A 25963-nucleotide genomic window follows, 5' to 3' on the forward strand; every position below is an offset into this window, starting at 1 on the left:
TCAGTTGACAAGACACCGCCAACAGAAAGACAACTATTATTGACTCTCCATTTAAACTACGGATTAACATCTTCGCCCGTTTAGACAATTTCGACTCTCTAAATCATCTCTCGATTCTTCACACCTCTTCTTTGCTCATGTCGCTGTTATCAGGGCCGTTGAGAGGATGATGTAGGCCCGGTACCAATAAGATCTGCGGGCCCACAAATCAACACATTTATAAAAAAATACACTATCTCCGAAGAATGCGCGGTCTTTTTTAAGTTTTCGGGCTACTAAATTCATCCTTGCCCCGGGTCCAAAAGTATTCCCTGTCAACGCTACTGGCTGTTCATCGATGTATCGGGCCCTCTTGTTATGGGACGGCCTCTTCATCCGCTGACCAAACCATGTTGACATCTTTCTCCAGTCATTTTTTTCTTATGTCAATAATATGAAAGTTTCTGCAGAACGATTCTAACTTCTAGGGACATGTCCGGTTTAATTTGGTTCAAAATCTGTTTAATTGTTACGTTTGCTGTCTAAGAAATATATAACATCCATTAGAAACACCATAACTCAAATGCATAAATCATTTTTCAGTCTGTTTTGTTCAATGTCTCCATTGTTGTTGACTGATCACGTAATCAGTCTCTCGCAAATATTCACAAACAAAACACGTTTATTGTGATTTCACCAAGAAAGTTAAAGCACAGAAGCAAAACCGCAACTTAGAGTATTCTCTTACGCAGCATGAAATGCTTTATATCTCTCACTGAGCAATAACCTTTTCAATGATTCCATAAAACTGCTTTGTAGCGAGAAGAAACATTCTCGGCACAAATTACTATCTTCCACTGTTTAAATAAAATTATATAGTAAGACGCCAAAACACAAGCTCATCCCGAAGAAAGATCAGCACACCGACTATTTGGCACAATAAAACAACTACCGGTAGCCTACTTGATATTAAAATAGAAAAAAAAGTGTAAATAAAAACGAACATACCAGCCAATAAGTCCTTTTAAACTGGTTTCAACGTCAATGTAAAAAGACTTATTTGCTTGTTGCGTGTAACTCTGCGGTGGGAGCTCCACAATTTTAACGTTAATCAAGCAGAAACGGCAGTTACACAGGCAGAAAAATTCGCCATTTTTTACATTGATTCAACGTCTGTAGACATTGAATCAATGCAAAAATGACGGATTTTGCTGTCTGGGAAAATTCACAAAACATAAGACTGCTGGCAAGGAAACAATCTCCAGCAGGGATTGGTAGAAAAGTTCAGAACATGAAGTTACGTTTCAATTGCAATTAGACACCAAGCGCCTTGAAGTGAGGCTATACTGTTCATGCGCCGCTATTACAGTAGCAGTATCGTACAGTCGTTGCAAGAATACAGCCTAGAGTTTTAAAATTAAATCTCCCGCCTTGCTTTTCAACGTCGATGTAAATTGGAAGTAACATTAACAACAACTAACACTCGACAATAAATAAAACACTTTACAAAACTTGCTTTAAAACTACCTGAAACTAAAATAAAATTAGAAAACTACCTTGCTTCTACCAACAAGCTGTGTCAAACAAGACAAGAGTATAATAAAATAATTCTAGCGAAAGGAAAAACATTCGGTCAGATATGAAATACCACAATCAGGGTTAATACGAAATAAGTTTCGTCAAATTGAGCAATTTCGCATAGATGAACGTTAACTGGAAACACCGTGAATGTAAAAGTGCAGTGAACCATAACACGAGGTCTCTGATGCTCGGCGATGCTGACCAACGCATTGATACCAAACAAATCTCCATATCGGAAACCCATTAATATTACATTCCGACACTGGACAATACAAAAATCTTTGCCCAAAACAGGTTTGTAAATAGTAAACACGTCAATAAGATTACAGGAGAATTAAAGAAATGGCTAAATCGAGAAATAAATTTTAAACCCGTACCCTTTTGAGAGAACTTAGAAATGTGCATATCTGGTCTCTGTGCAAAGAAACGTCGCGAACAAGGCAGCTGCTACAGGATTATGTGTAAAAAACATTTGTGGCAACAATACAAGATAAAAGCAAAGCCGTGTGCAAGCAATGCTGTATGATAAACGTAAACTTCAATCTTTGTACAGTAAAAGACACCTGAGACCTGACATCCTAAAACACCTGTCGTCTTTACGGGGAATTAAAGCATTTAAACAGTTTCGGCGCAAAAGTTAGGGGCAAGATAAACAATAACAGGAGTTTACAGGGATGACGATTTAATGAGATTACACACAAACAGATGGTCATATTTTAGTAAAAGTGACCATGAGAAATAAGGTTTTGGTTTCTCTTGACATTCCTCAGTTAACAAAAATTGCCTTTTTTCCATTGTGATATCTAATGGAAAAAACTGGTTTTGCAAACTGGATGTCACTCGCAAAGCAGCGTGAAATTATCCATTGCGGTTTAACACTAACGCAAATAAGTGCCAATTAGGGATGCTAGTGAAAAAATCAGCGTAAACACACAAGACAAAGCAACTTGCTCGAAAAATTCATAAGATTTGTCTTTGGAACACCTGAAAATCGTAAAAGTACATCTTGGAGTGGCAGTAAAAGCATTTTCTTGGCCACATGGTGTATGGTGTAGCTTGTCAAGTTCTTTCTTTTGTTTCACAAAAAGATTTGAGCAAATGAAAAACATTCCAAATGTATAGCATCACAAGCAGAATTTAAACAATTGCCCACAAGTTTATTGCGCACAAAGAAACATACTAAGATTTCTATAAATACTGATCGCTTCTAGCCATTTGGGAGTCCATATTGTTGGAGCATTCAAAACGTAATCAGTGTCAGTGATGTGTAAAAACAAACTACTCACATAAACTCAACTTTTTTATTAGGAATATTGAATAAAGACACCAAGCACTTAGTAAGACTAATAAGTAAAGCAGTGCGTGAGCAACCAGTACGCTGGCCCCACAATATATTACAATTTTGAACAGAAAAACAAGAGATTTGCATTGATGAAAGTGCTTTGCGCAGGAAAAAACTGATTCAGTAAAACTTTGTCGATGAACTGGATTCACAATGACTTGGACGAAGATGCCTTGGCTGAGGTCTCGTTCAGTCTGGCTTGAGCGGCGTGCATTCGAAAATGTATCCGAGACTCCATGGAATAATGAGAATATGTTTTCCTACAAATGAAATCAATTGCGCCTCATTATTTCAAAGTGCATATACTTGACAAGGGTTCCACATTATATTTCATAAAATCACACTTCATTCAAGGAAGGCATCAATCTAACATAAAAGCAAAGCGTTCCAAATCCCAACAAAATTATCGTTACATTTACAATCAAAATTTAAAATCTTCCAACAGATTTACGTTTTGATTTGGTTAGCAATGCAGAAACACCGCAAGCTGCTGGACTTAATAACAAGAACAAATAAAGTTATCTCGAAATCTAAGAGTCAAGAAGTGTAATAAAGTTGCGTATCGCCACAGAAAGAATCCGAACACATTGCTCGGAAAATAGGTGTGGACTGTGGAATGGATGTGTGTGTTAATAAAATAGTGACCGGCAAAATGTTAATCTACGGCAAAAGCAAAATGTACGTTAAACCACGATATTTAGAACTATTATATGCGAGGTCGTCGATGATTTATTATTAATCCAATTATCATGTCCTACTATAAAAGATACTGTATATATAATATATTATCAAATATAGTTATTACTCTCCAAAACCTCTAAAGCCTATTTCGCCCTAAAAATCAGAAGGTCCTGAAAAATATGCAAAAACAATAACCTCCCTTTTGAGTCTGCTACTATTCGGTGAGTTCCTAACCTCTAACCCTAAAACGGCAATGATAATTAGGCTATGGTACCCGGTAATTTAAAAAAAAACATTGAAAAAATCATCGAATAGGGATCGGACTCACCGAAACGGGCCATTCCGTCCCTTTAAGGTGAGAAACAGGCTGTAGAGGTTTTAGAAAGTAATAACTATATTTGATGTAATTTGGTCTGCTTGACTGTTTTGCTTGACATTGAGCACTCTTTGTAGTATGAATAGTACTTAGGCCTGCTGTTTAAGTGTTTATTGTTTATATAATATAATATACATTTTATTGCTTTTGCATATTTTTCAGAACCTTCTGATGATCTCCCTTTAAGGGTGAAACAGGCTGTAGTGTAGAGGCTTTGGAAAGTAGTAACTATATTTGATGTAATATAATATACATTGACGTATGCCAATTGAGCACTTTACTGAAGGCACCTTGCTGTGCTCACTGCTTGCAGTTTGAGCACTTTGGCAAGGTTGGCGGTAGTACCATTTTTAGAGCTTAGGTTCCACAGATGGGAAAACGTCACACGGAGGTATATATCTCCATGACCATACCCAGTGCACCTACTGCAGTGAGGAGGCCGGAAGGCCGAAACGGTGTGTACTGTCTGCAGTTGCATGTACTGTATGGTGTATATAATATATTAATAAATGTAACTGCAAACAGGACGCCACTGTTTCGACCTTAAGGTGCATTAACGGTGATGAACTGTTTTATTTTGATCAACAACGCACGAGTACAAAATAATTGACACGGCGAGAAGAACACAATAAACATAGCCAGGTCAGAGACTTTAAAGAACCGGCCTGCCACGCCCCGCGGAGGCGGGGAGCGGCGTGATTATGGGGTGGCGATGCACCCGGAAAGGGAGTCCACCAGCATAGGTCGCGGGGGCCAGGCTGGGGAGTCTAGGTACCTGTGGAAGAAAAGTGTGGATCGAAAATTTTGTGCCACTCGTCCGCAAAATTTAGAATGACAGAATGGGCTTAGCTTTCCGCAAACGCAAAAAGGTCAGCTCACGACGGGCCGGGCGGCCCGTCGTGTGGGGCGACTGGTACCGGCAGAAGTTTTAAAGCCGGGCAGCGCCCATGTCTCCATCACGTGACCGTAACAGTGCATTGAACGCCTTATTTCTACTGTATATAATTCAGTGTGATGAGTTTCCCATTTGTGGTACGCAAGGAACCATAGTTTTCACCCACCTTGCCAGAGTGCTCAAACTGTCGGAGCGGTGAGCTATGCGCAATGCCACAAGGTTTCTGCTAGCAGAGTGCTTAATTGGCGAACAAATAATATAGCCACTGAGTAGCATAACGAAGCTTCGGGTTATATCGTAGTAATCAGACTATAAAGACTAAAGAGTAAAGACTAAGAGCCATATAAATGTATTTCAACCCACCTTGTATATTTGAGCAGTTCCTCAGCTTCAGTTGTCCTTCCTTGTTCAATGAGCATCCAGGACAAATCTGACAAAGCTGCCGGGGCCAGATAATGATCCTTCGCTATCTTTTTGTAGCTGTGAACGCCATTTCATGAAGTGAGAAAACTTTTCAGCACAAATTGCTTTTATGCACATTGCAACTGTTGCACAACGTAGGCCTTTCTTGCTTCGATTAAATCGGCAAAAGGGTGGTAAAGTAGCGAGAGAAACGAAACTACACGTATAAGACACACGATCATTAATTATTGATATGAGTATTTATCTTTTAAGTTTCCACGTGTACTGCTTTTGTCCGACACAAATCCATCTGTTGTGTGCTGCTGCGACTGCGTAATGGAGACCAATGCTTTAGAAGCGCTGCTAAACATTATACTAAACTAAAACATAAATATCAAAACTATCCCAGTGCGCCTTGATATTACCGTTTTCGTCCTTTACAGAACGAGATGCTGGTGAATTGACGCAAAAGGGCTGATCTCGTTGACAAAACGCATACGGTAATAATTTTCAGTTGACGAACTATCTTAAGGTTTGTTTCTTCGGTATTTGACACATTTGACGAGTTACTGCAGAATGACCTACTTTTCTTTCACGTCGTTAAAACATGCTTCAGCTCTTTGAAACTCGTTGTCATATCTCAAACAAGCCCCTTTCAATAATTGCATTAAACAATGGTCGTCGAAGTAGTTGCATTGCTTGTCGGTAGACGTCGCTAAAGAATAACTTTCATTAGTCCAGTTAACAAATACATACGATGTCTAAGATAATTTGTCAAGTCAATAAAAGAATCTAATTAAGTCATGCAATCTTATTCACACAAAATATGCAGATACAACTTTCACTGACTTGAATTATTCGTTCGGTTTTGTACATTGTTGAAGGTGTCTGTTAATATTTGAAGATGCTTGGTTCTAATTTTAAGGTTTCCCTTCAACATGACCAAACCATTCCAAACATATAACATTTCCTGAAAATACAGTACAACGTAAATAAACACTGAAAATCAATGCAATGAAAATCTGAACGTAACAAAGCTTCTCAGTCAAGAATATACAAGACAAATTCTATCACTTTCAATTTCTATGACAAATTAATTGCATCTACTTCTACTGTAGTTAATCAAGAAACAAAGCCTACCAGTTTGGTAATGCTTGTGCTAGTTCAGAAATCAAATGTAAGTGACAAAAGATGAACCTGGACTTTATGAGCTGTCGCAATAAGTTGCAGACTAGAGGTGAAAGGCGCTGGTTTAACAGATTTGAAGTCAAAATTCAAGAACTGTTTAGTGTTTACACATTCTTATCAAACCGCATTTCAATACTGTGGCAAATTCTGACGTCGTTTATTCGTTAGTTTCTGCTGTTGCGTTAGCCTCGTTACGACAAAACCCAACACGATGACTCACATGGGCTGGTAAAACCAATGACTGATCTTGCTCAAGAAACTTTCTCGCTTTTCTTGCCACAAACTTTTCAGACGGGATGCTTTTCCCAGAAAACTTCTGCTTCAGCATCGGAACCTCGCTGCAAAAGTGAAAAAATTATCAAGAGCTCGGGATTGGTGAACTTTGTAGGAAAAGTTAGTCTATTTCTATTCTTCTGGTGATGTTGACGATTCATGGAGTGCAAATGTGCCATTCACGTAACAACAACCTCTGCTGTCATCGTTTTTTCAAACTAGTCTGATCGGTTTCTTTCTTATCTCTATTTATCATAAAACTAGTTGTTTAAAACTTTAGAGTTGCTGCATAGTTGCTATGTTTAATTTTTTTAAATGCAGCCGATACAAAGTCACGCACGTATGTTGAAATGAACAGAGTTCTCAAATTTTACTTTGATGAGCATGAAACAACAAGCAAACTAAATGTAAATCCTACAGTAACTTCTTCTATCGAATCATCTAAATTTGTTTGATACACCACAGATCGACACGTTCTTGTGCGACGGAGTTGTATATTGAAAGGTCCCACTTGCTGCACTGGGTAGTAAGCTGGAGGCACACAAGAGGATGGTCCGCTGTTTGGTGCCACAGATACATGCAACTGGGCCCATGCTGTAGCCCCACTTTACCATTGTAGATTTAGTACGCCAACATTAGTTTGAAGTCGATTCAAGATTTTCCTCTTCGCCCAGGGCGCGTTTGCTCCTGGGGGAAAAGACTCTGATAGTAGAACCTTCATTTCCAAGTATGATGGGTCATTTTGAATTATTGTTTCCACTGCTTAAGCCTTGTTATATTTTTGTTGAGATTAGTGGCTGAATGTGTGTTAGGACGCTTTTTCTTGATTTCAACCGGGTCTGTGCAGTAGTTTGTCCATAGAGGGGGTGTCTTTCATCACATGTTTGCTTCAGCTTTTCAGCTTCACTGTTAGCATAATCTTCTAATGCCTGGTGATGCAACACCAGCATACCTGCTTGCTGCAGGTAAAGTTTGTTGGTATTTGTAAGCTGCAGACACCAAGTTATAAAGTGACAAGAATTTTTGAGAGCAGAATTGAGTTTTGTTGACTGACAAGACTTGTTCCAAACAGGGCATGTATATTCTGCCATGCAGTACAGTAGCACAGAGTCAATGCGGTCATTGTGAGGGTTTGTGGGTTAGTGCCCCACCCAGAGTTGGTAAGATTTCTTAAGATATTGTTTCTGGTGTTAACCTTAGTTTTTGTGTTTTCAATGTGCTTTTTGTAGCTGAGATTACGGTCCAGTGTCACTCTGAGGTAGACGGGGTTAGGGAAATGTTCTAGCTCTGTTCCTGACCAGGAGACTTTGGAAGATGTTGTAATTTGTTCTACAGCAACAATCTCTTTTCTTGTGATGTTATTGAAAGATCATCGACGTTGGTTACAATAGTCATTGCATTTCATTGCTTTCCTACAATCCCTCTTCCTGCCTCAACCATACTTGCAATTGCAATCGTTTCTTGTATTTTTTTTTATTTATTGAGTCTGGGTTGATTTAGTGAGTGGGGATAAAAAGCTAAATTTCAAACATAGCGCAGAGTTGGCCAGGCATATCTCTAGCTTGCTTTACCAATACTGAAACCCAACACAAAGGTAAATGGTGTCCAGAAACAACGGCTCCTGGCACGCGGCAAAAAGCGACAATCAGAGGTGAAATGTCTTGGTAGTCAGGCAAGCCACGTCACGTAGAACACAGGAACAACGCAAATTCAACGTTTACAAATTCATCACAATTATAATCAAGAGGGCAATTAACCTATCGGAACAGACGTATATAAACCGCTTAGTATGTTGATCTATCGGCTGATCGTTGGTGTATAGCTGTAGCTGTATGTTATACAGTAACGGTGCTAGAACACTTCCATGAGGAAGTCCATTCCGTTGATGATGCTAGCGACTTGCTTTAGAATTTAGGAGAACTTGGAATCGTCTATTGTGAAGTAACGTCGCAATTAGCTTTGTTACTGTAGCACCTTTGGATATCTGCAAGATCTTCTTCAGCAGGAGACGATGGTTAACTATCATAGGCTGAAGATAGATCAACAAACGCAGCACCCGTAATTATCCCTTTCTGCAATCCATATTAAATATGTTGCGTTAGACACAGCAATTGTTCTGTTGTTGACTTTCAAGGTCGAAAGCCAGCTTGTTACGGAATTAGGTTTGATTCAACAGCAGGTTGGTTGGCCAAGGATTCACCTTTCAAACAGTTTGTAAAGGTGACAGAGTAAAGAAACTGGTCTGAAACTTTTTAGTAGAAATGGATCTTTTCCAGGCTTCAGGAGAGCGATGACCCTTGCTTTCAACCAGATCTTTGAGATGTGGTTCTTTGTCATGCAACAATTGAACAGTTTGAGAAGCCACGTTCTAGCCAAAGGACCGAAATGTTTTATTTTTTCAGTAAAAATGCAGTATAGTCCAATAGCTTTGCCATTTTTGAGAGCATCAATGCTTGCGTTAAGTTCGTTTGGTGAGAAGCGTGTTGTCAAACCAGTAAGAAGTTACAAGCTACGTATGATATTCATATTCCATAGATTACTTACAAAATATAATATAGAGAATAACTAACACTAAGAAGATCTGGCAAAAGGCACTTTCTCGAAATAGGTGACCACTCTAAGGAGTTATATATCATGAAATAAATCTTTTATATAATGTTTACTTACCGCATTAAATTGTTAATTTCTTCATGGTACTCGTGGCTTTTCAGCATGATAAGGAATGCAGCGCGGAGATATGTATAGACACACTTGGACCAATTACTCTCCTTCCTGTAAAGCTAAAGTTGTGAGTTTGCACCTTTTTGTTAAAACATCAATATGTTTTTTCTGAAAACATCGATGAGTGATTTTATAAATACATCTCTAGTTTCTTTAGTTTAATGCAACCAGTTTTTGAAATACTCTACCTTGTACCACATTTTCGATACGAAAACAAGTTAGTACAGTATTGGACTTCCACGAAATTGAACAGTACACATTGCCACATAACCAATTTGTGATTGAACATTAAATAGTATCACGTGAACAAACAAGTTAGCTGTAAGGATGCTTTGATTTTTCAAGCTGGGATGTCTGATCGGTATACTGGACTACTGGTTGAGTTGAAGTAAAACATTTACAACGGAAGCTAGTAGTCGTTACTCGGCAACAAGGGTTCGCACCAACACAAACACCGTTCAGTGCAAATCAAAAACACCTTTTTTATTTTAAACAATAAATGCTATTAATACTACAAAAAGTGCTTAAAGCCTAGCAGAGCGAATTACATCAAAATTAGTTTTACTAGTTCACAAAAAACCTTAACAGCCTGTTTCACCTTAATAGGATCATCCGAAGGAACTTATTCAAATAACTTTTTTTAAATATGTAATTAAACCTGTGTAAGATTGAAGTATCGGTCTTTGCACAAGGTTCGTTGTTCAATGTTCATCACATCATGTGATTCACATGTTGATGAAATGAATTTCAAAATTTATCATCTTCTTACAAGAACATTCATTGTCTCAAAAAATTACAACGAAACAAAGCTAACAAAAATTTTTTCAATCCTATTCAACTTGAAAAAAAATCACAAATAGCGGTGTCGTTAGATGTGCTAAATAATTAAAGCAACAGTAAGCCAATAAAGTAGCCCAATGCTTAAAACTTAAATGAAGTCACAAAGCACGATGCGTCAATGTAAAAAGATGTACATTGAAATTCACATATTTAATGCGATTACTTGTTAATCGCACCAGAGCGCATCGAAAAGATTTGGGAGAGCACATCCCTCAACAATCAACATGAACCGGAAACATTTAAAAAATTAATTGGCAATAAAAATTTTTAATTGATTTTCTAAATCCCTAGGTCACGGTAGAACAATCTATACAAGTGTGTGGCGCCTTTTGCAATTTCAAAAAGCCACATCAGGGTGTTGTGACATCTTATTTGAGAACTTCTATTTCATTATTATGAAAGTAGTTTGCAAAGAAAACATTTTGGCACCAACTTGAGAAGGGCGGCATATTCAGCTGCTTTGGCCCAATCCAACTTGTAAGAGTGACACCACATTAGTTCCCAATAGCAAATGTGATAGAATGATTTCCACTGAGTTTGAAGGCTAATCGCTTTCTCCAAGTGGGCTATAGCCTGGGAATCAAGTTGATCATAGCTTAGTTTCAGAAGTCAGCTTTGATCAAGCAGGATAGCTTAGTTTAGCCAGCTGATAGATAAAAATAAAAACAGCGATCTAGTAGATGATTAAACAATATCGAAGAATGTGACTTAATAACAAATTACTTGTACAATATACTTCAATAGTAACAGATGATGGGTAAAAAATGCAAGACTTAACAAGGTTTTAACAAAAGAGATCAATTAACGTCAGAACGTGTCCACTTTTGAAAACAAATGGATGGAACACTGAGCATATAATGGAAACACAACACAATGTTTCGCTTGTTTCATTATCAACCAATCTTGATTACACAGGCAATAAATTAATCCTCATGTCGAGGGTGTGGCATACGTCTGTCTGTCGAGAACAAGCAAACAAACATCTTTTGAAGCAAAGAAAAGAGACTGTTCATATTTTATGGATTCGTACGGCGCAAGGATTCTATGTCATGAGTTCAAAACCCTTTACTCTTCTGTGTCTAGCAATCATAGATTAGTTTGATTTGCCAAAACATATTCGTTGAGAGACACAAGTAACAGAATCTCACTATCAGTAGTAGTAGAACAATACAAACCTCGTCAAAGTTTCCTTTCAATTGCTCCAGTCTTCCGGCGTGGAGGTGAAAGAAAACACCGTTCGGAAACTGTTTTAACATATCTTCCAAGATAGCTTCCGCTTGTTCTAAGTTGCAATCATGGGTACCTTAAAAGAAATTGTTTAGTCAATCAGCTCAATTGTGATTTAGCATTCTACGACAAAGAAATTCAATCTCCAAAATAAGCACAATTAAAAGTTTACCATATTAATTAAAATTTAAGACAAAAAATATATTAAGTTTTAAGAGCAAAAACAAAAATTACCGAAGTGCACTGTTACAAAAAGATTGTAAGACAAAATAATCAAGGTGGTGAGTGAACTGCGCAGGTTGGGTGTGGAATATCCTTTCAAAAGCTGCTCCATGCCTTTGTGTTTGTCGCTAGAGAAGCCGACCCATTCCAGCAGGGAAAGGATGCGGGGAGGAAGTAAAGACAAGCCCTAGAAAAAATCCGCAGCTATTGTTAAAAACAACAAACAAAAATCAATCGTAAAATAGCTTGCATAAATTGAAGAAATAAGTTTTCTAGCAAAAGAAATACTTTCTTCGTATCATTGTTCTAACAGAATGCAAGGCATTTCGATTATTTATTCAAACGGTTTTCTCAAATTCAATCTTACATAAGTCTAATCAAACAAGTTCAAAGCCGTACATGTACGTAAGTTAGAGTACACCATGGCTACCTGGAGCTGCGGCCTGATTTGTCACGTTTTGATTATCGCTACTGCTAGTATCTAACAAACATTTTCTGAGATTTTGTTACTTTTTGCTGTCTCTTAATGATGTAAAAGCTTTTTGTTGACTTGGGGAAGCAGTAGCAAATGAAAAAAAGTAAGTTGAAAAACGCTCAATCAGACTGTTATTGAAAAATTAACAGTCTGACTAAAATTTTCTAAATCAAATTGTCTTTGTTTTTCAACATCTGATGATGTTAAAGCATATTGTGTCTACTGAGGAAAAGAGTAAAGGCGAAAAAATATAAATTTTGGAAAAATTCATTTAAACAGTCGCCAAAAGTTGGCAAAACTGGAAAAATGCTGTAAATTTGACAAATCAGGCCGTATCTCTAGGTAGCCATGAGTACACTTACAGTGAACACTAGCCGTTAAAGTTTGTACATTAAATTAAAGTTTGTCGAGTAGCCTACTTCAGTATTGTCTAGATTACAAAATCTTAATAAATTTAATCCAACACTATCAGTTTATTGCTTGGTACTTCAGAGACACAGTTGGTACATACTTTTTATCCGGCATATGTTCCTTTTTTTAACCAGTTGTAACTTGCCACCGGTAGATCAGAGCAATAACTTTGTACGCAATCAAATAATATACAGTATATAGCAGTAGCACTCACTACGTTAAATGCGCCACAGCCCATCAAAACACCACCAATAAAATGTATGTTGTGTTGTGTTTGTTCCATTTTTTCCGATACCTTTAAGCAAAAATTGTACGCTTGGTAGCATTGGCGAACTTGCAATGCTCCACGAATGAAACTGATCAGATTTTCATCCTGGGAAGAAAAGTAAAGTTAAAACTTTGAGAGATAGAAAAAAAAAGAATTGTTATAGTTATAAATCTGGGCTTAGTTACAATTCCAGTGTGTAATGTGTATACAGCTAACCTCGAAATGACAAGTGATTTAGGTTATCGCGTAAAATTTTGTTGAAGCATAAATGGCAAGTTTGTAGTGTAGAAATGAATTGAATCTGAAATAGCTTCGCTTAACACCTCTTTCATCTGGTCCACGACATTTCGGCTCACGCACTTTACAGTCAGTTCATTTTAGTGCCAAATAACCAGAGCTATGAAACTGAATAAAAAAAAATAGTTGTGTGACTACTGACTATGACTCTAATTCCTCCGGGTCAGATTTTTCCAGGGTTTCTATTTTTGTCTGATAAAAAATAAGCATTGTCCATCTTGTCCATTATTTAACACAAGGCCGAAATTTCCAACAGCTATAATTAGGTTAACTGGTTAACTATCTTCAAACAAGATTTACAGTTTCTAATATTCAATCTCAAAATTTGTTTCAAAGGTGAAGCATTTTTGTTTTCACACCCGCACTAACTAGATTACCACCAGTGCAACATGATTTCAATTGTAGTATTTACTCTAGTTTTAACAACAAGAAATGAAACATGACTTTTTTTAGAAAAATTTCAGAGCGTTAACCACTTCGTAACAATTTGACGGTATCGTATACACTACAAAGTCCAAGCTTGTATCTAAAATTGAAAGCTTGCGGGTGATCCAACGAAAAATCAGAAAAATGTCTTTATACACTACAGTAAGTCAACAACATTAAAAAAAAAAACTTGTACAGTAGATTACTATTTTCTACATTTATACAGTTAGATAGCTTTTATAAGAAAGCATTCAGTAGCTGGTTAACCTGTAAACAATAACACCATGATAGAAATTTTGGGTTTTGCTTTAATTGGCGACGATTATGACCGTACATGTGACGTTAAGTAAAAATGTTTAATTTTTTTATTACCACTCAGCTACTGGCAATGACTAAACAAAGTTGCTTCTGCGGCTTTTATTACATTTTGACAAACGCTTATTTTTGCAAGAACGTATCGTGCCAGTGTGTCATGACTAGATCTCCCGAACTTCCGCAGCCAACCATCTACTCAGACAATAGACCTTAATCAACACAGCTATGGGAAAGCGTGAAGATAATATGACGACAAATTGAACCAACACCAAGCCAATGAAATGACAAAATAAATCAATGCCAAAATTTCGTGTCTGTTTCTGTCTTCTGTAACTTCTCTGTATCCAACATTTTCCAACTGTTGTATAGCCTGATTGCTTAAAATGCGAACCAAGACATGGCAGTAACGTCAACGTCTCCCATGTTTCACCAATGGCACAAATTTAGTTAAATTTTGATTTTGAAATTTTGTTTTCTTACTGTCGTATTTGGGTTTTTGCCCATTAGTTGAGGATTTTTTGTTTTATGAAAACCTTCAACGGCATGTTTTCAAGGCAAGTGTCTTCTCAGAAATGTAGGTGCATGCGTTCCATAGGTGTCGCACCGACGCCCTTTAAAGCGTTGGTCAAGTGCTCTCACTACTCGGCTATGCAGCCGACTTACCTTGACCAATTATGTGAAAAATAAAGCTTGATATCAGGTTGAATCAAAGCGTAAAGAAAACTAACCTGAATAAAAGTGAGAGCAGCTCTGAAAAGACTCAATTCAGCAAAAATAAGTTCAGCGTGATATTCTTCTGTAACAGTCAAAGGCAATAATATTAAATCTATCCATCTATACGGTTTAACCTTTGCAATACGGGAAACAAGAGACGTTAAATCATATAGATAGATATATAAGCAACAGGTAAGCAAAGAACTAAAATGTCAAACATAATCCGTGAAATATACGCTTATTCGAGTAGACTATGCAATACGGAAAATATGTAATAAATACAAAGTACAAGCAAGAAGTGTATACCTTCAGTTAACTTCGATTGAGATATAACGCCCAACATTTTCCCAAAGGATAAAGCAACATTTTTCTTTCTACGAAATCTGAAATTGGAAATACACAGAGTCGAACACAATGATTGAAGCATGGCAAAATTTTACTCCAACGTTTTAGCGATTTTGTATCAAAATTCATCCAGGATTCTTATACGGGGTTTTCTATCCGTTAAATTAGGTCTGTCTTTTTTATTTTTAAAAGAACAGACTATATTTGGACAAAAGATGCATAATTTCACAAAGTTAAATAAAAACTGTTGAAGTTCTAAATCTTATGACAGTACACTCATCATCACAAAGACGTGTTTAGTGTTTCAAGAACCGCTGTATCACGTACTGACGGAATTCAAGAAGCGCCAAACAACAAATAGGCCTAAGCTACTGCAAAGTCAATGAGTTGATTAATTATTTTTCATCACATTTTACATCCTTGATTAACAGTTTAACATGGCATACATGGTGTACTTACAAAGACATGAGCGGCATGCAACAACTTTACATCACACATTACCAAATGTTTAGCTTACGTTTGTCATGCGAATCCACTTACCGTTCGCAAAGTTTAAGTGACTTCTTGATGCTTGTCATTGTATTTTCTATGTCCTTCTGCAACATAAGTTTATCTTTACTCCAAATCAAGCTTAAGTCAAAATGTACTCTGCAATGCCTTTCACAACACTTGTTTCAGAGTTAATGAGTCTAAATATTGATTTTAAGAACTTGATCATTGTTATAGTGCAAATTTTTTGCGTTCACTGGCAAAGTTTACTTTTAACTTTCATAAATATTACCCCATAATGCGGGTCTGCTACTATTCGGTGAGTCCGATTCGGTGAGTCCGATTCGGTGAGTCTGATTCGGTGAGTTACTAACTTCTAACCCCTAACCCAAACCCCTAACCCCTAACCCTAAAACGGCAATGATAGTTAGGCTATGGTACCCGATAATTTAAAAAAAAAATTGAAAAAATCCCCCGTTAAGGGATCGGACTCACCGAATCGGACTAACCGAATCGGACTCACCGAATCGGACTCACCGAAACGGGCCATTCCGCCATAATGCATAAGAAGCTGCACTGAAAAAAACAAAACAATGACTTACAGCTTCGAAGGTCATTGCTGCTTCAATGAATAATAAACTGCTATACCCAACAGCATGATACATGCTGGACTCAAACCTGTAAACATAATTTTGAGTTCATAAAACGTTTATTGAGTAATTCGCAGAAAATAAAAATATAGTAATACTGTTACCACAAACAACCAATTTAAGAGTATTTTTGCATGTTTGTAATATATGCTTGACAACACAAGAGCAATAACTCAAGACGATAAACATCGAAAAAATATGTTGTCATGAGATAGATCGTAATGTCTTCTTTCTACCGCCCATATAAATACATTTCCATTCATGCTGATGCACACAAAGTGATGTCTTTTATACTTTAAGCTGTTTAATTTTTTAGATTACCGTACTTTTAACAAATTTAATTGTAAAATGTGCTGACTCAGCATTAAAGTGTTGGATATTTAATAAACTAAAATTGCATAATTAACTACTATAGAACAAATTCTGTGTGCGTGTAATTCTAAGCAGAAACATTGTAAATTATTGAAAAATATTGAGTTGAACCACGAAAGCATGCTGAAACAATTCTTTAAACAGAAACAAAAATATATATGTTTCTGCTGTCGTTCTTTTAAATGATTTCCCTACATGAAACCAATAGTTTAAAAACAATATTATCACCCACAAATACAAACATATATATATACTTATTATACACCAAAACAACAAATTTGTGTTTGTGATAGCTCAGCTTGTAAATTCAGATATATTAGTGGCTTTCCAGGACAATATATCACAAAGCAACAATACTGGCAATGCAATGAAAACTTGAAGTAAAGATACATTAGCCTATATGCTTGCTGATACAGTACTTTGCATTTTAAACATCAATTTTTCTCACCCAACCCAACAATACCTAAAAAAAATGATATAATACATGGAAAAATAGCCATAGTTTTCCATCTATTTTTAATAGAATCCACCTATTTCTGGTAAATAAACAAAAAATGTATTAAAATTCGTCTCAAAATCTTGCATTTGCTTGCAATTGACATGTGCAACTACAACATCAAAGAGCATGTTAATATCATAAATATAGCAATAAATTATACGAGCAACTTTTTTATTACTGTATCAGTGTATCTAATATAACACCTTTTTGCAGTCAAATTCTTGGCTTCTAGAAAGTGGTTATTGAATAGAAGGTTAATTGATGAACCCACATCTTCAATAGCATTGCCTAAGTCATTGCATTGCATTTTACTGTGATCTTCAATCTGTAACAACATCATATTAAATCAGTCAGTATTTTATTAATTATGCAATGTTACTGCCAATTTTCTTAAGTTAAGCCCTCTGCGTTCATTTGTGACTCGTTTGTTAATATTTGGATTTTTTCTCTTTTGCCGACCACTGTACTAAAAAAGCCACCTGTTTTTGTTTCTCTTTTATATTGTTTGGCCTCTTTCGCATATGCGTTTGGCACCTGTGGTCTGTTTTCGTTAAATCAGTAACTTATTAGTCGACGATACAACGTCAGTTTTCATTGAATTATACAACCATTATGACCTATTCGTTTTTCAATAATTGTCAATCCTTGAGAAAGGGAATTCGTAAATTGTACTGTAAATCGATTTGTTTCATTCTACAAAATTGCTTTTCTCTGGACGGTCGCAAATTAAGAAATCTCAAAGTTACCTGTGTTTAAAAGATTGTCTAAAAATGCACATTAAAAGAACACGTGAAAACCAATTCAAATTCATGTGTCGTGTTGTTGGAAGCAATCTAGACAGAAGAAACTGACCAGGCAGTTCAATAGAGCAAAGGTCAACGACAAACAAAATACGTCACTGTAACGTAGCAATCAAATAGACAAAGCGGACGTTACATTCAGTTTTTAGACAAATCAAATCAAGAAAGTCGTCGTTGTTGACAGTGAGCGAAGTTGAATGTCAAGAAAATGGCAACAAATTCTGTAAAGGCGACAGACGTGGCAGATAAATCAAATGCCGAAGAATCAACAAATCCAGAACCCCAAACATCAAAGGTGACAACAAGATCACAATCAAAAATGCTCTACCAAGCAGAAAATGGCAGTCTGCACCCAAGCGACAGCACCAGCAAAGTTTCCAGCAAAAGCCGCTCCTCTACAATGAGCGCTAAAATTAAGAAGGCGGTAATATTAGCTCGATTGGAATCACAAAAAAGGATCTGCGAGTTGGAACAAGAGCAAGCGAAAGCAAGGGCAGAATTTGAAACAATGGTCCTAAAACAAAGTCAGCTACGTGAAGAACAAGAAAGAAAATTCCTGCAACAAGTCCAGGAAGCTAAACTAAAGGCAGAGCTCCAAGAGACAATTGCCCAACTTTCGGAAGAATCGGAAGAAGATGCTGGTGAGCGCTATAAAATGTCTAAAGACAATGTTGATATAAACGGACAATTTCAATCGAATTTAGCAACTAATGTAAACAATAATTCTGTGTATCCTATGTTATCCCAATTAACGTTGAGTGGCGTAGAAGCCAGGTCTAACATTCACGAATCTATTGTCGTTTCAAACAAAATTAATCCTTCACAAACAGTAACAAATAAATCGTTTGTGAGACATGAGCCGAGTACGTCGTATGCCCAGACCCCTGTACTAAATCAAATAAACAATAATCAATCAGTAAACTCGAAACAAATTCCAAATATTACTATCAACCCGTCCCCACTGTTGTCTGTAGAACCCCCAATCTTTGATGGAAATTCTGCTGAATACTGTGGTTTTATAGACGCATTTGATACGTTAATTGATTGTAATTTCACAGAGCCTAAACGTAAACTTTTTTATCTGTTGCAATACACCAAAGGCTCTGCGCACACTTTGGTAAAAGGGTGTCAATACATGCTTCCCCACGAAGGTTACACAAAAGCAAGAGCTTTGCTACAACAAACCTTCGGTCAAAAATTTCAAATAGCTCGCGCATGTGTTGATTCCGTCATAAACGGCCCATCTCTTCAAAATTCTAACAAGGATTCTCTAATCAAGTTCTCTTCGGAACTAACTTCCTGCATATGTACTTTGTCTGGCATGAATTACTTACAGAAAATGGACAACATGGATACCATAACAAAAATAATAAGACGCTTGCCAAGTGGCTGGTATTCTAGCTGGTTACGCGAAGTTGACGTAATTTTGCATGAAAGAAATCAAGAAATAAGCCTTTCAGATCTCTCACGGTACGTCTCGCGCAAAACGAGAGAAACGACCAATTTGGCATGCGATATTCTAAAATCTACTAAAAAACAATTCGATGATTCCAACTCCAAACGTAGGAGCAGCGTAACCTTTGCAACGCAAATAAAATCGTCGAACCATGAAAGGACATGCCATCTGTGCAGAGATAAACATTTTCTCAATCAATGCAAACAATTTCGAATGATGAATATTGACCAAAGGCTTAAATTTGTAATCGACAACAAACTCTGCAAGTGCTGTTTAAATGCTGGTCACTGGGCATATCAATGTAAAAGGAAGGACCCTTGCATAAAACTAGGATGCACTGAACGCCACACTACTCTCTTGCATCCCCCAGATGCAACACAAATCACCACAAATATCACACCTAAAGACACAACTCAAAAAATTAATATCAATCAACCTACACAAGCAATACGCAATGGGTTTGTCAACACACGAACAAATTCTCGCAGTCTGCTTCCCATAATCCCAGTAAAGGTTCGCCTGCAAGGAAGTAATCAAACTATCACTACACAAGCGTTTTTGGACAGTGGAAGTACAACATCTTTCATAACAAATGATTTGATAGAAAAGTTGCAAATTGCCGACTGTCAAGAAACTAATATTTGTACCATCACGCTAAACAACACTGGCAAACGTAACAAGGTAAAGGTGGTCACAAATGTCGAAATGTCAGATTTTGACGAAAACAAATACATTTCTCTAAGCTCTCTTTACTCCACTTTTCAAATTCCTGTTTCAAATACAGATATTCCTACCCTAGAAGACACTAAACACTTTCCAGAATTTGCAAACATCTCGATTCCCGATGTTGACGCAGAGGTAGGACTTCTTATCGGCAATGACAATCCGTACGTTCTCCAACCGCAAGAAGTAATACAAGCAAAAGGTGGCTATTATGCCATCAAAACGGCCGTTGGTTGGCTAGTGAATTGTCCTAACAACAAACAGGATCAAAGCAAAACTAAAAATTTCTTTACCAAAACTTCTACCCATCCAATGTGCGACATGTGCTTTGACGCTGTTGACTCAATTGTTAACTGTAAACCCGAATTATCTGTTCAACAAGCTCAATTCATGAAATCTGTTAACTCTAGTATCAAACTTTTGGAAGACTCGCACTACCAAATCGACTTGCCCGTTCGAAATCCGGACCTAAAATTACCCTTTAACAAATCTCAAGCTCTCCAAAGAATTAATTGCTTGAAACGAACGTTTGAAAGGGACGCTAATTTCTACATGGACTATAAAAGGTCTGTTGATGACATGATCATGAATCAATACGCCGAAAACGTTAGCGATGTCCCTGGAATACATGGAAAAACTTGGTATATTCCACATCATGGTGTATATCATCCAGAAAAACCTGAGAAACTCAGAGTAGTATTTGATTGCTCTGCCAAATACAAAGGTATCTGTCTCAATGATACTCTATTACAAGGCCCAGACATCACAAATAACCTGGTCGGCGTTCTTCTTCGTTTCCGCCGTGAAACAATTGCTATTCAAGGAGACATACAGTCTATGTTTCACCAAGTAAAGGTTCCTCAACAAGACCGTGATCAATTCCGATTCTTATGGTGGAAAGATGGGAATCTAGAAGCGCCCCTACAAGAATACCGAATGAACGTGTATATATTTGGCACTGTCTGCTCCCCAAGTTGTGCAAACTTTGCTTTAAAACGCACAGCTGAGGACAACTCATCTCTTTTCAGTGCAATTACTGTAGATACAGTAAAAGAGTCTTTCTACGTAGACGATTGCTTGGCTTCAACAGCAAATGTTTCAGAAGCAGTTAAATTGGTAAGGGAACTTCGTGAGCTACTGGCCAAGGGAGGCTTTCGCATTTTAAAATGGATAAGCAATGACCGAGAAGTGATCCAATCAATTCCAAAGTCAGAGCGCTGCAAGTCAATTATGGATATGGATCTCTCTCGAGATGACCTACCTGCTGAAAGAGCTCTTGGACTTTATTGGAACGTGGAAAACGATACCATACGGTTCAAAATAAAGAAAAGGGTTAAACCAGCTTCACGTCGAGGCATTCTTTCAGTAATCAATTCTATATACGACCCCCTTGGTCTTGGTGCTGCTGTTGTACAACCACTGAAGGTGCTTTCTCAAAAGCTCTGTAAACTGAAATTAGATTGGGATGAGCCTATTCCACAACCAGAGTTAACCACATGGACAAAATGGCTAGAACTTCAGCCAATGCTCGAATCATTTAACGTTCCAAGGTGTTATAAGCCTTTAAATTTTGGTGCTGTCGAAGACGCCCAAGTTCACCATTTCTCAGATGCATCGGAAGAAGCCTATGGGGCTGCTTCTTACCTCAGGCTAGTCGACACAACAAACAGTATTCACTGTTGCTTATTATTGGGAAAAACTCGACTTGCACCAATGAAGGCAATGACGATTCCTCGATTGGAGTTATCAGCTGCTACAATCTCAATTAGCTCTGAAAAAATACTACAAAGAGAGTTAAAGGCATCTTATCTTAATAAAGAGTCAATTTTTTGGACCGACAGCACAACTGTCTTGCGCTATCTCAACAACTCAAACAAAGCGTTTCATACCTTCGTCTCAAATCGAGTTCAACAGATTAAAGATGCTTCAACAATTTCCCAATGGAGATACGTTCCCACTAAATGTAATCCTGCTGATCATGCTTCAAGGGGTCTCTCAATTCCAAACTTTCTTCAATGCAATCAATGGAAAAACGGCCCTGAATTTCTATGGAAACCACAATCTCAATGGCCTAAGCAACCAAAATTTCTCGAAGTCGTGGACAATGACCCAGAAATTAAACAACCAAAGCAAACGTGTTTTGCAACCCAAAGCGAATCCCACTTTCTGGAAGATCTTTTGGGTAAGTATTCTTCTTGGTACAAGCTGAAAAGAATCGTTGCTTGGCTTTTCCGTTGTAAGCATAAATTTCTGACTTTAAGACTGACTAACCTTGCAAATAAACAAAATGCCCCAGCACACAATCTTTGCTTGTCTCCAGATGAGCTCACAAAGGCACAAGACTTTATTTTTACCTTTGTTCAGTCAAAACACTTTGCCAACGAAATCAGCCAACTGAAAGCACAAAAGCCATTAAACAACTGCAGTAGCTTAATAAAATTCGACCCTTTCTTAGAAAACAATTTACTAAGAATTGGTGGCCGCATCAAAGCTGCACCTCTCAAACACGATGCAAAACATCAAATTATCCTTCCAAATCGCTCCCAAATAGTTCCTCTCATCATTCAAGAAACGCACGACACATTTGGTCACAGTGGCAGGGAACACGTCCTGTCTGCCCTGCGCGAAAATCTATGGATTATAAAAGCCAATTCAGCAGTCCGCAAGGTTTTATCCAAATGTGTTGATTGCCGCAAAAGAAGCGGAAAACTCAGCACACAAAAAATGGCTGATCTTCCTAAAAACAGATTGACACCAGACAAACCTCCATTCACCTATGTTGGTGTAGACTATTTTGGCCCATTTATTATTAAAAAGGGTAGAACAGAACATAAAAGATACGGTGTCATTTTTACTTGCCTTGTAATAAGAGCCGTACACATTGAAATCGCAAACTCTCTTGACACTTCATCTTTTATACTCGCTCTACGACGATTCATCGCAAGAAGAGGGCAAGTAGAAGAAATTAGATCTGACAATGGTTCAAACTTTGTTGGTGGTGAACGAGAAATGAGAGAAGCCATCAAATCATGGAACAACAGTCAAATCGAAGATGCTTTAACACAGAAAAGCATCAAGTGGATCTTTAACTCTCCAAGTGCATCCCATCATGGAGGTGTGTGGGAAAGACAAATCAGATCCATTAGGAAAATCTTATCAGCTATCTGTAAAGGCCAAACTTTAACAGATGAAACGCTGACTACCTTCATGTGTGAAGTAGAAAACATTATTAACAGTCGTCCACTTACAAAATCGTCAGACGATCCTAATGACATGGAGGCTCTCACACCGAACCATTTGCTTCTTCTAAAACAGCAAATAAACCTTCCTCCAGGCTCATTCACAAACAAAAAAGAGCTTTACTCTCGAAAACGCTGGAGACAAGTCCAATACATGGCCGACGTCTTTTGGACACGGTGGGTAAAAGAGTACTTACCTTTGCTCCAGCAAAAACAAAGGTGGACCAAAAAATCTCCTAATCTGACTGTGGGGGACATAGTTTTAATCGCAGATAACACACCCCGAAACAATTGGCTCATGGGTCGCGTAATTCAAACGTTTCCCGACAAAAATGGCATTGTCCGTAGCGTTAGCGTTCAAACTAAACAGTCCTTGATTGTCAGACCAATTCAAAAGTTATGCTTGATCGTTCCTGCAAAACCAATGTAAATTTGTGCTGATTTTGTTTTCTCATGTTGTTTATACCTGTGTATTTGAACAAATGTACGAGGCCTTAAAGGGGAGGGAATGTTACTGCCAATTTTCTTAAGTTAAGCCCTCTGCGTTCATTTGTGACTCGTTTGTTAATATTTGGATTTTTTCTCTTTTGCCGACCACTGTACTAAAAAAGCCACCTGTTTTTGTTTCTCTTTTATATTGTTTGGCCTCTTTCGCATATGCGTTTGGCACCTGTGGTCTGTTTTCGTTAAATCAGTAACTTATTAGTCGACGATACAACGTCAGTTTTCATTGAATTATACAACCATTATGACCTATTCGTTTTTCAATAATTGTCAATCCTTGAGAAAGGGAATTCGTAAATTGTACTGTAAATCGATTTGTTTCATTCTACAAAATTGCTTTTCTCTGGACGGTCGCAAATTAAGAAATCTCAAAGTTACCTGTGTTTAAAAGATTGTCTAAAAATGCACATTAAAAGAACACGTGAAAACCAATTCAAATTCATGTGTCGTGTTGTTGGAAGCAATCTAGACAGAAGAAACTGACCAGGCAGTTCAATAGAGCAAAGGTCAACGACAAACAAAATACGTCACTGTAACGTAGCAATCAAATAGACAAAGCGGACGTTACATGCAATACACCATTGAATAAAACTGAATAGATCAAACAAAGTGAAAAGCCTTATTTGTGTTAAAGTGTCAGCACAGTCTAAGCAATTGTTATTATTAAAAGGTAACAGTGGTCCTGTACTTGATTCAAGTGTTGGGTATGGGAAGATAAGGTTCTCATTGTACTAAGCCTTCGGCACTAAGGAGAGTAGGGTGGTCAGTTCATTTCTCTCAGCAGCCTTTCCTGCAGCAATTATGCCCAGCCAATTTATTACACCCTATGTAGAGGTGAGCGGTGTTTTCAACAACCAGCTTAAGCCGGGAGTCGAACCAGGTTTTCATAATTGGAAAGCCAACGCCTTATCCATTTTGCCACCTCACTGTTATTATTAGCCTACCTGAAAAGATAGCCTTTTTAGGGGGGGCGGGATTAATGGTTTTTTTCCAAATCCAACTTTAGCCCTGGTTTTAAGATACAATAGTCAATAATACAATCTAAGACCTCTTGATAAAAAATTAAAATTTCTGTGCAAAGACCCCCACTCTATCCTGAAAATTACTTTTCGCGTTTAATTGCCTCATATTGTGTGGACGTCACTGTTTGTTTATGGCATTTAAAGTTCAAATATTATTTGCTACTATATATACTAAAACGCATTAAATACATATGTTGCAAGAATGCCGCAAACATTTTTCTGATCTTGGTTTCATCGTAAAACACATGTGTGGCGGAATGTTTGAAGCCAGGCGTTAGAACTTCGATCAAAGCATTTTCCCACAGTGTTCAAAATGGCGGCATGGACGCCTTGGGAATTTCTTGCGTGAAGTGTCACTTTTAGGCCTTGCCTTGAAGTTGCCTTGCTGTGGTGGAAGGAAATTTATGTAAGTCGGCACTCTTATGATTGCATCATGTGATGCTCCCATCCCCCCGATTATTTCTTGACCTGACTTGACAAACTTGACATTGCAACAGTGTATTTTCAAAGGTGCTTTACTCAGTCATTACTGTTCCAGAATATTACTTTGTGGACCACAGAGCTCGTATAATCCATTATATCTAATCACAGGTGCTTCACTGATTCCAAAATATTGCTTTGCGGACCGCAGACCCCACCTTTAAAACCACTGCAATAGAACCTTTATGTCCCTGTGGAAGACATTTTATTTGATTTGTAATAAGCAACATTTAAAATTAAAACATTAAAAAACAAAATAATAATTTAGGCTACGCATTAAACGATGTACAAGATTAACCTACTTACTAAATCATCTTCTAAATTCATTTTACTGCTTGCTGATAGATTCGTTATATCCAGTTTATAATCAACACAGCCTATATGCTGAAAAGAGTTTGAAAAATAATGATGTGAATTCATTTTGCAAAATGAAGATGGAAGGATGCAACCTATTTCGTCCCCTGAACACTTCGTCCCCCTGTTTTGGCCCTTGAAAATATCAACAGAAAGAATAGAACAAAGCTGAAGTTGCTGATTGTAGTCCAGGCCAACATTTGAGAATTTTCCTCTTGAATTTTATGGGCCACCACAAAATAAGTGTGACTTTTTTATTGTTATTTTATCTACCGGTACGGTACTAAGTGTTAGTTGGAAGTGAATAGACCATTCCAGTATGGTAGCTTGTGATCATTTGTAATGGAGAGGGGCTACAATCTTAATTTGATAACCCTAACCCAAAAGTAAGGTTTGG

General features: G+C 37.5%; 1 protein-coding gene across 2 annotated transcripts; it reads right to left on the reverse strand.

The window, feature by feature from the left end:
* Window positions 1-591: 591 nt before the first annotated feature.
* LOC145770701 (tetratricopeptide repeat protein 39B-like) lies at window positions 592-25592 on the reverse strand. 2 transcript variants are annotated; one of them, XM_082582400.1, is made up of 16 exons: window positions 25519-25592; window positions 17192-17313; window positions 16070-16145; window positions 15519-15574; window positions 14940-15016; window positions 14648-14715; window positions 12828-12986; window positions 11740-11914; window positions 11454-11581; window positions 10712-10851; window positions 9385-9489; window positions 6665-6782; window positions 6106-6226; window positions 5842-5971; window positions 5218-5334; window positions 592-3162 (listed from the first exon to the last, which is right to left on the reverse strand). In XM_082582400.1, exons 1-16 carry the CDS (start codon window positions 25537-25539, stop codon window positions 3051-3053), a joined length of 1725 nt encoding a protein of 574 aa, XP_082438526.1. In that variant the 5' UTR covers window positions 25540-25592; the 3' UTR covers window positions 592-3050. The 2 variants fall into 2 exon arrangements, with proteins under 2 accessions (XP_082438526.1, XP_082438534.1); XM_082582408.1 differs by lacking the exon at window positions 17192-17313 and having other exon boundaries at window positions 25519-25584.
* Between the last annotated feature and the right edge of the window lie 371 nt (window positions 25593-25963).

The sequence above is a fragment of the Aplidium turbinatum genome, chromosome 1, assembly GCF_918807975.1.
Source record: "Aplidium turbinatum chromosome 1, kaAplTurb1.1, whole genome shotgun sequence".
In the NCBI taxonomy this organism is placed as follows: domain Eukaryota; kingdom Metazoa; phylum Chordata; class Ascidiacea; order Aplousobranchia; family Polyclinidae; genus Aplidium; species Aplidium turbinatum.

Excerpts from the sequence above, each read along its gene's own strand:
- LOC145770701 (XM_082582400.1), bottom strand. The coding sequence starts at position 25,539 with ATGAATTTAGAAGATGATTTA. Across the intron at positions 15,017-15,518 it reads TCACTTAAACTTTGCGAACG|ATTTCGTAGAAAGAAAAATG; the intron begins GTAAGTGGATTC and ends TTCCAATTTCAG. Across the intron at positions 11,915-12,827 it reads GCTGTGGCGCATTTAACGTA|GGCTTGTCTTTACTTCCTCC; the intron begins GTGAGTGCTACT and ends GATTTTTTCTAG.